Genomic DNA, 16802 nt, shown 5'->3' with positions numbered 1-16802 from the left:
CAGAGAATAAATTATTGGCATTTTGGAAATTCTAGTATATCAAGGAAATTCTAGTACATCAAGGCTTGATATCTTAAGTGGTTCCACATCCAGAATTGGTTAAAGTATTTCTGGTTGACCAATTCTGAATATAGAGTAAATCAATCTGTCTTGAGAATATAGTTGTGTCTGCCTCAAGTAAGCTTTTTATGCAAGATGTTAGATCACCTGAAAGGATAGAAGGCTGATACTTCATTATACTCCTAAAAAAATTGTATGAACTACTTGATGTATGTTTTCTAAGGAAAATTTTTAAAAATGTGAATATGAGGCAAATTTTGATCCAAGATTCTTACTTTCATGAACACCCGATAGGTTGAGGGAACCTTATCCACCTTTAATCATTGCTATCAGCATTTACCAAAAAGAACTTAAGATTTGTGCGTGGCCAATTATAACAGGCCCCCAATTACTTACAGGTCCTTAAAAATTATTATTAAAATGTACTAGAAGTATAAGTAGAAAATAAGATATAAAAATATAAAGTCACCCAAAAAGCTTTTCTTCTGTCCACAATATCCATCTTCAAGGACATTAAAAAACTTAAACCATAATATTGAGTCACAGAGTTGGGTAGGGCAGGGTTGAAAGAAACTTTCAATGTCATATGATATAGTCCTTTAATTTTTCACTGTCTTTCCCTAGAGATTTGATTTTAATTACTCCAATGATTAATCAAGATCCTCTATGAAAATCTCTCAGGTTCTGATAAATGCCTTGTTCTCTCTACTGAGCTTTGAGGTTTAATAAATAAAAATTTTATCTGAGCAAATAAAATTTTATCTGATTACAGACGTTTGTTCATCTGCATTTGTCTAAATTTTAGAGATCACACTTTGTAGTGTGTTGACCACATAATAGGTTCTCGGTGGTACTTATCTTTTCATCAGTTCATCTGATCTTTATAAAAACCTTATGAAGCAGGTGCTAATAACATCTTCATTATTCAGACGAGGAATGTGGAGTCAGAAATGTTAATAATTTCCCCAGGGTCATTCTCAGCCAGTAAATAAAGGAGCTATTACTCAAACCCAAGTCTGTCTATAGAGCCTATACTCTTGATGTGATAAACTATATAATACAAAACTATGTGATAGTGTTTCCTCAATATATTAAGTGGGCTAGTGGATGAGATGACACTTAACACAGTACCTGGCATAAATTTTTTTAGATCAATAAACTTTAACTTAGTAGATAGAAAACTTTTTTTCTTTTCCAATTTAGATGGATACATTTTTAGCTTTTGAAGTTTAAACTAATTGGCCATGAAATTACTGTGAAATAAACTAAGAACTTCTCTTCAGCACCTGAAAAGAACTTGGGTGGGCAGAAAATGATGGAAGTAGGAAAGAAAGACTAAAGAAAGAGCTGGGGAACCCCAGCAGCCCCCAAACAGGGACATCTTTAGGAAATGTGGTTTAAGAGAGAAGTGGCTATGTGAGTGCTGTCCAGTGGCCAGAGAGAACAGCCACGGCAAGAGGCCCTATCTGGGTGTTCAGAAAGTTGGATGGACAGAGTGTTGGCAAGCTGATCATTCATACTTTCTACCTACCAGTCCTTTCTTTGCTTTTTGCCCTGCTGTTATCAGTGCACCATACGATGACGCTAGGAGTTTTAAAATCCTAAATGAAAGACTTGTATATCTCTATAGTGGTGGGGGTGATGGTAAGAGTAGGAAGCCCTTACAGATTTTCTTAAGAGGAACTCTAACTGAACTTTGGTTCCGGGTTAATCTAGGACACTACCATCATATCATCATCATACTTTTATCAGTTACTGTCAAATATTTATGTCACTGTTACTGTTCTGCTATATAGTAGTACTAGGAATTGGAGGTAAAAAGAAACGAGTGAAGCATGAGTGGCCTTTGGCATCAAGTAGCTAACAGAGTACCTTCTGGTCTGTGGATATTAAATATTTGATACAACCTTTTATTTTCTCTCAGTTCTGGACTCGGCTAGGATTAGCTGGATGAACTCTTTAGCAACACTCCAATCTTTGGCCAAGTTTCTTTTTCGTGATCCACTTTTCTAGCCTTTGTTCCCTGTTCCCTTGCCTTTGTGGCTCCTCGGTCACTTCCTGTACCACATGGTATCTTTCACTGGTCCCCTCCCAACCATGTACCTGGGGCATCTCTTGATGTTGGGGCACCCATTTCCTTTAGCCTATCTGATGGCCTCCTAAGTAAACATAGGATATAGTTTGGTGCCATCCCTCAGTTTTCAGGTGAGAGGAGTAAAAGTAAAAAGATAAATCTGAGATGACTTGAGGTATTTGATAAATTAGAGAAGCAAAGATTTCTGGATTTAGAAAGTACTTTCATTCCAAATCAAAAACCTAGGCCCAGGAAAGTTAAGTGTCACGAGGTCAATGACATAGATCACTCAAGGGTGAAACAAGTCATTTTATTTCTTCAGTTCCTGTGCTCTATTTACCATAACACAAAATACCACAATAGATATCACATCTTAAGAGAGTTCGGAAACAAGAAAGGGTGGGGAAGGAAGAGGTAGCCTCACTTCTCAAATTAAACCACACAGCTGCTACGTATTAAACTAGTTCCTATTTCATTATGTGGCCAGTCTTGAAAATTCTAGAGAAAAGTGAATGAATTGTCAGAAAGCTCTGTACAACAAACTGGTTTAAGACCAACTCATGCTGCTTTTGCTTTAAAAAAAAATTTTTAGCTAAAATGTTGTTATATTTCTACTTAAACACTCCTTGAGGAATTTATCATGAGGAAAATACAGCAGCGATTGTTTAGGCCCCTTAGCATGGAGAGCCAGAAACCAAATGAATATGATCAGCCTAGTCAAAGGGTCGTTGTTATAGTAGGGATTCAGCTCTAAGCCAGAGTGACTTGAATATCTGTGTGCTATTTCCAGGTCAGAGGGCCAAGTAGATACACCAGAACATTCCAGATTAAAAGAGAACATATGCGTTTAAAAGAGCTTGTCAGTTTCTTTAAAATTTTTCTTTTTATGGCTGGGATTTTTTGTTGGGATTACATTAATTCTGTAGACTTGGGAATAATTGACTCAGTATTAAGTCTTCCTAGCTGCTAACATGCTGTATCCCTATGTTCACTTAGATCTTAATTTGTCAGCAATATTTATATTATTCAGTGTATAGGATTTATTCTTATTTTGTAATGTTTATTCTTAAGTATTTCTTGTATTTGATGCCATGGTAAATGACATTGTTTTCCAATTTTTTATTGGTAGAATATAAAAATACAGTTGATTTTTATATGCTGACCTTATAGCCTGGTTGTTACTAAATACCCTTATTAGTTCTAGAAGCTCTTTTGTAGATTTCCTTAGGATTTTCTATGTATTTGATTAGGTCATCTGCAAATAATGACAGTTTAACTTCTTCCATCCCGATATGCAGACCTTTGCTTTGTGTGTGCCTATTTTCAGTAAAAGTGATAATATCCTTGCCTTCTCTTGGTTTTAGGGGAGGACATCAAGTCTTTCATCAAATACGTTGTTGGCTGTAGGTGTTTCCTAGATGTCCTTTAGCTGGTTGAGAGCATTCCCTTCTATTCCTTGTCTCCTGTGAGTTTCTGTCATGAATGGGTGTTAAATTTTATCAGGTACTTTTCTAAATCTAAGCTGATCCTATGATTTTTCTTTTATGTTTTGTAAATCAGTTGATTTTTTTCAGCTTTCCTGAGATATAATTGCAAGTAACATTGTATAAGTTTATTGTCAACACAATGAGTTGATACATGTTTATATTATGAAACAGTTACTACAATAAGTTAACATTTTTATCAACTCACATAGTTACATTGTGGTGTGCCCATGTGAGTTAAGAACTTTTAGGATCTATTCTCTTAGCAATTTTGACATAGACAATACAGTATTGTTAACTACAGCCACCATGTTGTTACATTACATGCCCAGGGCTTATGTATGTTATACTGGAAGTTTATACCTTTTGACCCCCTTCCTTCATTTTCTCAAGTCTCCATCCCTTGTCTCTGGCAACTGCCAAACTTTGGTCTGTTTCCATGTATTAATTTTTTTTAGATTCCACATGTGAGTGAGACTGTATAGTATTTGTCTTCTCAGACTTATTTCACTTAGCATAGTGCCCTCAAAGTCAATCCATATTGTCACAAATGTCAAGATTTCTTTCTTTTTTATGGCTGAATGATATTCCAATTGTGACATATACCACATCTTCTAGATCCATTCATCCGTCAATGGATACTTAGGTTACTTCCGTGTCTTGGTTATTGTAAATAATGCTGCCTGGGGGTGCTAATGTCTTTTCGAGTTAGTATTTTCATTTCCTTTAGGTAAATACCGAGAAGTGGAATTGTTGGATCATATGGTAGTTCTATTTTTAATGTTTTGAAGAACCTCCATACTGTTTTCTGCAGTAGCTGCATCAATGTACATTCCTACCAATGGTACATGAGGGGTTTCTTCATATCCGTGCCAACACTTGTGTCTTGTCTTTTTGATGATAGCTGTTCTAACAAGTGTAAGATGACGTTTCACTGTGGTTTTGATTTTCATTTTCTTGTCTTTTTGATGATAGCTGTTCTAACAAGTGTAAAATGACGTTTCACTGTGGTGTTGATTTTCATTTTCCTGATGATTAGTGATGTTTGGCACCTTCTCATGGATGTGTTGGCCATCTGTACGTCTTTGGAAAAAGGTCTATTCAGATCCTTTCCATTTTTAATTAGATTTTTAAATTAGGTTTTATATATAGATATGTCTATATCTATATATCTATATCTATATATTTGTCTTTTTAGGGCTGCACATGCAGCATATGGAGGTTTTCAGGCTAGGGGTCAAATTGGAGCGTTAGCCACTGGGTATGCCACAGCCACAGCAATGCAGGATCTGAGCTGCATCTGAAACCTACACCACAGCTCTCTGCAATGCTGGGATCCCTAACCCACTGAGTGAGGCCAGGGATTGAATCTGTATCCTCATGGATACTAGTCAGATTTGTTTTGGCTGAGCAATGGTGAGAACTCCCTAAGGTTTTTTTTTTTTTTTTAATATGTTTGGATATTATCCACTTATCATATAGGTGATTTGCAAATATTTCTTCTGTTTCAGAGGTTGGCCTTTCCTTGTGTTAATTTGCTATCCTCTGCAGAAACTTTTGGGTTTGATGTGGTCCCTCTGGTTGATACTTTCTTTTGTTGCTTTTGCTTTTGGTGTCAGATAAAAAAAAAAAATTATCGCTAAGACCAATGTCAAGGAGCTTATTGTCCCTTGTGTTTTCTTCTAGGATTTTTATGTGTTTAGGCCTTACATTCAAGTCTTTAATCCATTTTGAGTTAATTTTGGGGTACGGAGGAAGATAGTAAGTTCAATTTCATTCTGCTGCATGTGGCTGTCTAGTTTTCCCAACACCATTTATTAAAGAGACAGTTCTTTCCTCATTGCACATTCTTGGCTCCTTTTTCAGAAATTGTCCATATATGCATGGGTTTATTTATGGGCTCTCTATTCTGTTCCATTGATGTGTGTTTCTATTCCAGTCCCTACTATTTTGATTGCTATAGCTAATATCATTTGAGTTTAGGAAACAGGATTTCCTGGTGTGGTGCAGTGGGTTAATGATCTGGCTTGTCTCTGTAGTGTTTCCAGTTCTACTCAGGCCTAGAAGTGTGTTAAGGATGCTATGTTACCATAGCTGTGGTGTAGGTCACAGATCCGGCTCAGATTCATTCTGTCCCTGGCTGAACTTATATATGCTGTGGATGTGCCAGGAAAAAAAAAAAAAGGAAGCATGATACCTCCAGCTTCGTTCTTTCTCAAGATTGCTTGGGCTATTTGGAGTCTTTTGTGGTTGCATACAAATTTTAGGATTGTGTATTTTATTTCTGTGAAAAAAATGCCATTGGAATTTTGATAGGGATTTCGTTGAATCTGTAGATTGCTTTGGGTAGTAAGGAAATTTTAACACTACTACTTTGTTCTTATTCATGAGGACAGAATATGTCTCCATTTATTTGCGACTTCTTCAATTTCTTTTCATCAATTTCTTAGTTTTCAGTGAACAGATCTTTTACCTCCTTGGTTAAATTTAATTGTAGCTATTATTTTTGATGCAATTGTAAATAGGATTGGTTTCTTAATTTCTCTGATAAATTCTTGGTTTCCTTGAAATTTAACCCAAATAACATTTTTGACATGTTTAATGTCTTCCCTAGTAGATGCCAGAATATATAGGGACAACTATCAGGATTTCTGATTTTCCCATTGTGCTTTTCTTTCTGGGAACAAGAAAAATCTTCACTTTTTCCCCAGTGAAGACATTGAAGCCTAGAGATGTTAGTGTCTTAGCTTTGTGCTGAGAACTTCAGCTCATAACTTTGGATATTCAAGTGTTATCTTCATTATTAAATGCAGAATAGATATGACAACCCTTTCTCAGTGTATTTCCATAGTCCTCTCTCTTAAATTAAAGGCCTCTTGGTCTACTTGTTAACAATTTATTCATGGTAAAAATCAAACTAAACTAATAGGATATCCACAAATTTATTCCTTTGACATCTCTGGGATGTCCTCTGAGAAAAATGTTCCAAAAAGGGTCAGACGGAATGCAAGCAGTATAGCATAACTTCAGATTGTTTTGTTAATTGTTTTGATAATTACAAATCTAGTTAAGAACAGGTGCCTAAATCAGGTGATGGCTAGATCTAGTCAAATGAACTTTATTTGCATTAAGCATTAACTGCACAGAAAAAAATTTATGAAAATTCAGCCTTGTCTATCAAGATTGGCTTTTTCTCAACCAGATTTTATGAAGTATCTACTTGTTCTCTATTTTACGTAAGCAACTGGCAAATGTATTAGTCTATTAGGAGCACTTCGTCTTCACGGTAACAAAAGGAAAAGGAAAATTGACAATGTGTTTTGTAATTATTAATTTCCAATTAAATATTTCTATTAGGTATTTCCTATAACAATACTAAAATCTGAGGCTCATAATACAGCTGTTACTATTTGTGAATTGATTACAACTTGAAAAGATGTCAGAACGCCACAAAGCGTTCTGGGACATGATGCATTACTTTTTATGTCTGAGGGAAGTAGGTAGGAAATACTGTATTGTTACTTCATTTAATGCTCATGGACAGCTTGCAGGGTTGTCATGAGCCTATCTAACTACTGTGAAACCTGGGTCAAAGGGATTAAGTAACTTGTTTTAGGTCACACAGCTAATAAGTGTTAGAGCTTAAGTCAGTCCCAAGGCTGTTTATCACCAAAGACCTTTTTACCCCAAAAGCACCCTGACCCTCAGCACTAGGTTCCATTATATAGTTTGGACTTTTAAAGATTTGGGGCTATGATCCCTAGAAAGGGTTGTGCTTTGTATCACAATTCAGTGCATACATCCATATAGCATTTACCATTCTTTTATTGACTTTGCACTGAAATTTTCTATTCTACCCTATATCTTCAAAAAACAGTAGCTGTGACTCACTGATTTGATGTAATGACCCATTAGTAGGTCTCTATATTTTGAAAGCTCCTGATCTAAATGCCATCTTTAGACATCTTTCAGTCTTCAGTCCAGTTATAAAAAGTACACACACCTTAGACATCTTTCAGTCTTCAATCCAATTATAAAAAGTACACATTGCATTTTACTATCATATCAAAACTGTGTGGATTAGTTACTAGAGGTCATCCTGACTTAATAATGTAGTCCAAATTTTTTTATCTTCTCTGGTCCTTGAATGCACTAATGAGGACTTTATCTTCAGAAAAGCTGATGATATAATGCCTTATCACTGACATCAAATTTGACATAATCTAAGAAGGTGTATGTAAGCAGAAGGAAACACATTAGCGCCAGCTCAATCTGGCTATATTGGTCTGTGATTTTTGAGAGCCTTCGGTTTTGTGTCCAAGATAGTGTCTTTTTGTGAAAACACTTGGGGGTATCAAATACCACCAGGGTACGAAGAATTTGAGTCCAGCTCAAAGGCGTTACTGTGTTCAAGCCTGTTTCCTCCAGCCTCTCTCTCACCTACCCTCTCTGCCCCTCATTCTAGTTCCATCTCCCTGTCCCTGAGGTCAAAGCTGTACCCCCCAAGGGTTGCAGCGATGATACCTGAGCTGACAGGTACTAGAATTGATTTCTTCGCTGATCGTTTCTCTACACCATGTGGCACAATCATCACCATTACATTTTATAAAGATACTAACATAGTTTCAACATATGTGTATACTTTAAATAACCATTCTGGCCAAGAAAGGACTTTTCAATACTCTCTAACAAGTAACTGACTCTCGCTGTAAAATCACACTTTTTGTGTGTATTAAAAGATTTTTTCCAATGGGCCTCTAATTCCTAGAGCTCTACCTAAATGCTGTATTTTGGTTTTAACCAACACTTTCTAACAAGAGTAGGTCTTTCTCTGACTAGCTAGTGAAATACCAACATGGAGGACCAGTTTCATAAATGTCCCTAGATTGAAAAATAAATATATTTTGCATGGATAAACTACTAAGCAAATAGATAGAAACTACAGCCAGCAAAATTATTTCACTAATTCAATATTTTATTTGCTGTCAAGGCATATTAACTGAGTTGTAAGTCATTTCATTAGTCATTTTAAAAGAAACTGTTCTAGAAAATATTATCAATTGTGCCACTAGAATTGAAGAGGGGGTTAACTGTTAATTTATTGAAGCATTTACAGTTTTTTTTAAATGTCCACTTAGGTACAAAACTTTTGTAAGAAAGATAACACTTTTATTGCATTATATACTTTCATATTTTACAGGAGTCATAATGCAAATTCATAAGGATAAATATACATGATGCAACCAGTAAAAGATTTAAAACAAAACTAGAATTTAACAGGCAAAATACTTAATATGGCTTTTAAGAAAAGTAATTGTTTAGAAATGATTTGTTATTGCCCCATTCTAGTCATTCCTCATCCAGTGAACTTAAAATTATGATTTCCATTTAAAATGATACATGTTATCTAAGCTGTTACATATTTTTAGCATGTAGTATGCAATGATTCATAGGCTTTTTAAAATATACATATATACATATATATAGATATACAGTACACAGTTGTTTTAATACCCCTGAACATCTTGAGTAAAACTATTAGAATTTTTCTATTATAAAACTACTTTAAAAGTGGGTATAACTTCTTGGTATTGCAATTCAATCCTATGGAATTGAAAAAAAAAAAGGTTATAAATACATTCTTTACAAAAAACTTGAATAGTGGTCCCGCACTCATACTTTATATTACAGTGAAAACATTTGATTTGTTTAAAGGTATTTTACATCTTGTTGTCCTTGGTTTCTGTGTGAAATGTACAGAAGTTAAGATTGAGAATATTGTAGGCAGGCCTATTTGTTAGGTTTTTCTATTTGTTCGTTTTTGCGTAAGTTCCAAATCTCTTCTTTTGAGTTGTTGTTGATTTCTATTTGCCTTGTATTACTGCTGCTGCTGCTTCTTTTGGTGTTCTGGGAACACTGGGTGACTTTACTTCTAGGAACAGGAAGAAAAGATTTAACTCTTGAAACACCCAACTCAGTCTTTGATTTACTGTTGCTGCATTCAGACATTGGATGGCTGCTGAGAGGACTGACCTCCTGAAACAAAGGGAAACAAAACAGCTCATCATATTAGGTGTTGTTACCAACTTCTGCAATCAGCCTTAACTTCCTCCCTCTCCCTCCCTGAGCAAGCATGTAGGAATTTCTCCCTTAAAACAGCTGCTCATGAAAAAATGAACAAAAGACAGTGGAGGGAAGAGACTGAACTTCCCATAGACCCACTGGCTGATTTTCACAAGATCCTTTGTGGTGTCACACAAGTGCTAGATACAGGAATCTGTGAATCAAGTGCCAGAATCTGGGGTCTCCTCACCAACAGGAGCTGCATGAAATCCTAAGGCTGTCAAATTGGACTAGCCCAACCCAAGTTCTACAAATCAACTATCATGTTAGGTAAGTTGCTGAACTCTTCTTTCTGCCTTTAGATCTAATTGGCCTATTATTCAACAAATATTCTGAATGTGTGCGATATTAGCACTGTTCTAGGTGTCTGGCCTATAGCAGACAACATACAAGGCACCATCCTTGCTCTAGTGGAGCTTCTGTCCTGTGAACTAAGACGCCTGCATAGCAATTCGATGAATTTCCATTCTTAGAAACTGCATGCTTTGATTTTTCTAGTCTAGTGTTTCAGAGCTCTGATTACCTGGTTTGGGTCTCTCATTCCACCCCTGAGGAAAAAGGTAAACTGCTAAGATGACTTGCCCACAGTGAGAGCGACAAGACCTTTCACTCACAGTGTGTATTCCTGGACCTTGTGTTAAATTCTGCCACCCAGCAAACATGAAGGTGAGGCCAACCCGGTGAGCTGCTCCAAATACCTCTAAAGTAATCTATACTGATTATGTTCCTCTTTTTTAAATTTATAAGTAATAATGCAACCCAAACAGCAATGTAACTGTTAAATGATATAAATGAAGACTTCAACAGGCAAAATACTCAATATGGCCCTTAATGGATAGTAACTCTATGGCATCTGCTGGCAGTTAAAAAATTATCCTGGGTGTCATCTTAAATCTGTAAAATGTGACTGAGCCAGGGGCCCAGTATGCCAATCGCAATGCATAATTTGGTTTAAAATACCATCAGATGAGACATGCTATAATAACAACTTGCTGGCACACAGAATCTATGAGGAAGGGAGGTGGACCTAGCTACAGATAACCTTGCCATGACCTCTGACCTCCCTCTGGAAATCCACAGGGGTTGTATGGCTAAGGCCCAGATGGAGGAAAGGTGAGACATAGGGTGTTCTTTGCTAATCTACCCTTTTGCATCATGGATTCAAGGTGAGTGTATCCTGATGGTCTGAGGCAGGAAATGCCTCTATAAAAGGAAGTATCAAGAAGCATCCACAACTAAAAATCTAATTTGGTCTTGAGTCTGGGTGTCGACATGTGACCTGAGCCAGTCCTTGGAGAAGGGAGGAGCACATGGAGAATCACTTGGGCTTTGGGAGGGCCACGGTCATTCAAAGGTGAGAATATAATGCTTCCTGGGCTAAATCCCAAAAGTTCCCTTTATTAAACATGTAAGGATTACTCTCAATACTGTGCGTATAAAGCTCAAAAAACATCTCTGGTTGGCACAGAAAGACATCACCCCTAAAAGAAGATTTAGTCATTTAGCATCAAAGAAATATTGTCACATCAGAGCTATTAACTCAATACTGAGCATCCGGGGGAAGAGAAGAGGATACTATGAGCTCAGCTCTCTAAATGGGCAGCAGGGAGAAGGAAAGGAAAACAGGGAAGGGAAGAGGCTATGGCAATGGTTCTTTAAAGACTTGGACCTGTTACAGGTGAAGAGGAAAGAATTCCATGCGAAAGAGGAAGGGTAAAGACAGCTCCGAGGTAGGTGTTAGAGACAGGGCTCTAAGCTCGGGCTGCATGTAACAATCAGCAGGAAGCTTTTAAAAACCCCAGGGTCAAGGCTGCACCTCAGACCAATTATATTAGGACCTCATGTGGTCCAGCCACTGAGGATAAGGGGGAAAAAAAAAAAGGAGGAATTCATTATGCAACCAAAGATAAGAACTTCTGCTTTAGGGGGTTCAATCTGCATTTTCATAAGAAGAAAACATTTATTAGTATAGATACTATGTATTTATGTATACTTTTTTTTTTTTTAATGTAGAAGGCTGGCTAACATTTTACTTAATAGACCCCTTGCTGGCCACTCAGGAGAAAGTGATTTCAGTTAACACAGAAAGCCCTGACTTCTAAAGGGAATTACTTCCTGATAACAGAAGAAACTGGGCATCTAACCAAGAAAGGCTCACTGAGTTTATCAGAAGGATAGAAAAGACAGGAGCTTGTGAAGTTTCCAGAAGGCTCCCGAATGCCAAGAGTATTATTTCGCCCTCTGCTGGCAGGTTCTGAGAAAAACATGTATTCACCAAAAGCTAGTCCTCGGAATGTGTTGAGGGGGCAAAGAATATAGGCAGCCCCTTATTGTAATACCCACATCAAACCACACATTCAAACAGCTCCATGGTTCTTTTTTAAGAGCCCAGAAGTGTGAAAGGCCCCTTTTTAAAACAAAGTTGTTCCAGGCTTATCCTACTTTCAGTACTATTTTTCATGGACAGTACCTTGTCACAACCCAATATGGCCATGTGGCAGAGAAAGGTACAAAACTGTCTCCATTAGACATTACACAACAGCAGCCACTCACTCAGAGTCAATATTTTTATATAGGAAAGTGACGGGGCCCTGTGGACAGAGAGTGGCTCATTGTGCTCCTTCCCAAGGACTATTCCACAAAGAATCCTCACGAGGGATCCTGGAGCCCCAAGAAATGTGTTGTGAATTACAGCTCAGAGACAGCTCCGGAAAAAATACTTTCTGGCTGGAATTCACAGTATGGACCCCACATCCCCTCCTTAGTCATGCTCCACGCTCTCCAAATTATGCTTTTGCTGTGCTTCTAAACGGTTCCCCAGGGGGTGGGGTAAGCAGACGTAATACAGAATGAGCCAGAGAGGGGTCATGCTCTTCTTCACAGATCATCAGGTTATGTATTTTTTATTCGAGACCACGGCCCTGCCACAATTCCTCCCAACACACATAGCTCCACATGTAAATAATCAGGACCGAAACTAAGGAAGCAGAGGCGGCGGGGACCAGGGCTGGCTGGTGATCCGACAAAGACGGACAATTCAAAGTCTCACCACCCTCACTTTATAATACTGCCCTCTGCACTCCCCCCCCCCCCACCCCCCATCAGGTCTGTGTCAGCTGCCGGGGAGTGGATGAGAACAGGATGTGAACCACCATCGACAAGGCTTGGTGAGCAAAGCACAGGTTACCACATGCCTCTTAGAAAATGTGCATCCTGGGAGTTCCTGGGGTGGCTCAGCAGAAACAAATCCACTCGTATCCAGGAGGATCTGCATTCCCACCTCTGGCCTCGTGCAGTGGGTTAAGGATCCGGGGTTGCTATGAGCTGCGGTGTAGGTCACAGATACGGCTCAGATCCTGAGTTGCTGTGGCTGGGGTGTAGGCTGGCAGCTGTAGCTCCAATTGGACCCCTAGCCTTGAAACTCATATGCTGCGGGTGTGGCCCTAAAAAAGAAAAACAACAACAATAAAAATGTGTATCCTCACAAAATCACTACTGGGTAAGAGGTAGTTTTATTGTTTCTGTTCACCCAGAAGTACCACGTTGGGCCATCCCTCTCTTGGAATTTATTTAATCAATCCTGTAAGTTAATTTCAAGAGGTTAATCAACTTGATTAGAATCTTGACTCTTTGACATTCTGCTTTGTTTTCATTTATTTATTTTATTTTTTTGTCTTTTTGCCTTTTCCAGGGCCGCTCTGGTGGCACATGGAGGTTCCCAGGCTAGGGGTCGAATCGGAGCTGCAGCCACTGGCCTACGTCAGAGCCACAGCAACACAGGATCCGGGCTGTGTCTGCGACCTACACCACAGCTCACGGCAACGCCGGATCCTCAACCCACTGAGCGAGGCAGGGATCGAACCTGCAACCTCCTGGCTCCCAGTCGGATTTGTTAACCACTGTGCCACTACGGGTACTCCATTCTGCTTTGTTTTTAAAGGAAAATCTCTCACTGAAACGCAATGCATGATATGGCAAGTTAAAGTAAAACTAGAAGTGAGATTTTTAAACTTCAGTTTTCTAAAATGGTTCTCGAATGAAAATCAATGTTTCATTTTAAAATAGAAGAGGACAGAAGTTCCATTAGTTTCAGTTTTGGCATAAACTAATGAAAACAAATGGAAAAGAAACACCCCAAATTTTGGAGTCAAAATTTTTTCAGCATTTAAATATAAGGATTATTTCAAGCTATTATCCAAAGAGCAAAGTTTCTAAACTTGATTTCCTCATGAATGCTTCTACCCGTATCCTGTTCATTTCCCAGTGAGGGTTTTTAAAGTAACTTCATGATGGCATATTGAGATATTTGTGAAGTCAATTCCACAACAATCCTTTGTCCCATTTTGGAGGGAGAAGGGGCACTTACCTCTTGTGACACTGGCATTCCTGGATTATTAACAGTTGCTGAAAATGCAGGATTATTTCCCGAACTATCAAACCTCCTTAAATCATCCCTGGAATCAGCAATCTGGAGAAGAGAAAATTGACCATGATTTCAGTTGCACCGTGACACACTCAAGGCAAGTCACTGTGGCAAACCCACATCAGAAGCTCTATATAACAGACCCCCAGGTCCTATGACTTTAAGCCTTGATGTAAAACTATTAGTAAATGCACGAAAAACAGTCTTTTTAAAAGTCTTTTAAAAAGTCAGAAGATGATAACCTATTTAAAAAAAATCACTTGGCAAAAAATAAAAGGATATAAAATTTGCAAGATTTTCACTGTTACCTTATTTTTCCAGTGGTTAAGTATTTCGACTCATTTCCAGCAAGGCTAAATAAGCTACTCAATTCTACTTTGTCCAGAGATTTTGATTGTCCAAATACAACAGGTGAGTCTCTGGTTGGAAAGTACCCAAGTTATAACTACCTCCTTATGTTCTCTTGGAAGAAAAAGGCATTTATCCAGGAAGGTTAAATTTGCTGCAGCTATCAGAGTCCCAAAACAGGTTGAACCTGGTGCTGCTAATGCTTTGAGGTTTTGGGTCACTGATGTCCATATTTGGATCTCAAATTTCACAGCTTACGGACTATGACTAAACAAATTATACAGGCCCCTCATTTACGGCTGCTGTAATGGTCTCCTACTGATAGATGACTTCCGGTCCCAGTGAGGAAAGCCAAAAAGGAAAGGGAGGTGTGGGTATACTGTGTGGTAACACAATGTATGCAATTTTAACTTCAGAGTTTTCAGAGAAGCTGTGCTAAACAGAACTCCCTCATTGGGTAAGTGGTATTTCGGAAGAAAGGGCTTTTAGGCAAGGTAACAGATATTTTGAGTTGGAGCATTAACTATATATACTATGGGGTAGGGAATTTCTGTGGGGATGAGAGCCACGATGTGGATGTGGCGCTAGTGAGTCTCTCCACGGCTGGGCGGAGCGGGTCAATGTCCTTCCCCACGCAACCTGCTTACCTTGCTTATGTCAGACTCTGATTTGCTGGAGCACATGCTCTGAAGTTCCTTGACAAGGTCTGCTTCATCATCCGAACCCAGAGAGAGTCTTTGTTCCAAATTCAATGTCAATGATAGCTCACTCTCTAAAGACCTACCACAAAGTTCAGAAAAGTTTTTTTCAAACTGAGAGCAACAGTCCAATTTCCTATGGAAACCTAGACACCACACCTTGTGGCGGGTGGGGAAAAAAGGTTTTAACAGCCTTTAAAGGCATTCATGAATGTCCCTTCATGCAACAGCCTCCTGCCATCCAATTTAGGCATCCTACTCAAAATTCTCAACAGGATAAAAATCTTATTACACAAAGAAATCCATTTTGACTTAACATTCCAGTCCTCCTACTCTTCCATTGTCTCCTCTGGCTCCAAGGGTTAAAGCTCAGATGCTAAACACCCTCGAGTAGGGGGAAGTGTGGTATGGGAGTAAATATGAATTTATCACTTACTAGCAATGAGAACATGGGGGAGGTTTTCTTTTTGTCCTCAACACCTTTCAGTTCTCAGTTCCTGGGTTCCCTTCTCTATAACAAATTCCTTTTTATCTACATCATTAAGTTATTATAAAACACTGTAGGGACTTTTGTCTTCTTTTTAAGGCTATAACTGCGGCAGATGGAAGTTCCCAGGCTACAGGTTGAATCGGAGCTGCAACTGCCAGGAAACACCACAGCCACAGCCACGCCAGATCCTTAACCCACTAAGCAAGGCCAGGGATGGAAGTCATCCTCATGGATCCTTGTTACATCCCTTACCCATTGAGCTACAAGGGGAACTCCTATGGGGCTACTGACTACAGTAGATCTAACAGTGGATGTGGCAGAAACAAGCCTGTGATGCAGATTCCTTGCTGCGTCTCTTTCCTCCCCCTCCCCACCTTAATTCTGTGAACCAGAGCACAGGGTCCTAAATGTTATCTGCCAAGTGACTGGGCACACGATTTACTGGGCTACACTGGGGACATATTTGAAACTCTAAAAGCGTATTTATCCTATGATGAATAATTCTTTATTTCAGCTTATGAATTTGGAGGTAAAATCAACAATTCCCTAGAGCAACATGAGAAGACAAGTCATGCTATGTTTCTGTAAATCTATCATTTAAAAAAAATCAGTCATCTAAAGCCTGTTTAAAAGTTCACAAATGCAGGATTTTACCATATCTTTCTCAAAAGCATTAAGAATTACCACATTTGATACAAAATGAAGCCAATGATATTTCTGACCATTTAACAAACTAAAAGCAAAATAGGCTTTCTGTTAAATAATATTAAGCTTAAGAAACTTTTTTTTTAGATCTCATTCATTCACTAGATTCTAGTCTAATACTAGCATTTAAATGACCTCGATGGCTTTTTTAAAAATAACAGCATAGTTGCCCAAACTAATCATGAGAACGTGTATTAGTTGTTATGAGTTAAATCTGAAAGGGAAACTTACATTTGTTTTGACAGAGAAGCATTCCTGTTACGATTTAGCTGTAATATAGTCTTATTTTTGATACCTGTTTAGAGAAAAATAATAATTTCAATAGATTGAGATGACTGAAGAAAAAAGCTGTGGCCTCTGCTATACTTTCATATAGTTTCTCTATTAAGTCCATCTC

The 16802-nt window shown here is 38.2% G+C and overlaps 1 protein-coding gene across 5 annotated transcripts in view; it reads right to left on the bottom strand.

Annotated features, from left to right (window-relative positions):
- Positions 1-8575: 8575 nt before the first annotated feature.
- Positions 8576-16802, bottom strand: part of CTTNBP2 (cortactin binding protein 2) — a 154147-nt gene continuing 145920 nt past the window's right edge. For 4 of the 5 annotated variants that reach the window (XM_047763219.1, XM_047763221.1, XM_047763222.1 and 1 more), the window contains 4 exons: positions 16637-16700; positions 15160-15292; positions 14108-14209; positions 8576-9654 (listed from right to left, as the gene is read on the bottom strand). In XM_047763219.1, coding sequence (XP_047619175.1) covers positions 9409-9654; positions 14108-14209; positions 15160-15292; positions 16637-16700 — 545 coding nt within the window. In that variant the 3' untranslated portion in view covers positions 8576-9408. Of the gene's footprint in view, positions 9655-13155; positions 13185-14107; positions 14210-15159; positions 15293-16636; positions 16701-16802 lie in introns of those variants that run through there. The other variant, XM_047763220.1, reaches the window with a different exon arrangement.

Source organism: Phacochoerus africanus, chromosome 16 (assembly GCF_016906955.1).
Source record: "Phacochoerus africanus isolate WHEZ1 chromosome 16, ROS_Pafr_v1, whole genome shotgun sequence".
In the NCBI taxonomy this organism is placed as follows: domain Eukaryota; kingdom Metazoa; phylum Chordata; class Mammalia; order Artiodactyla; family Suidae; genus Phacochoerus; species Phacochoerus africanus.
The sequence above is the reverse complement of the archived record's forward strand: the minus strand, read 5'-3'. Positions and strand labels throughout refer to the sequence as shown.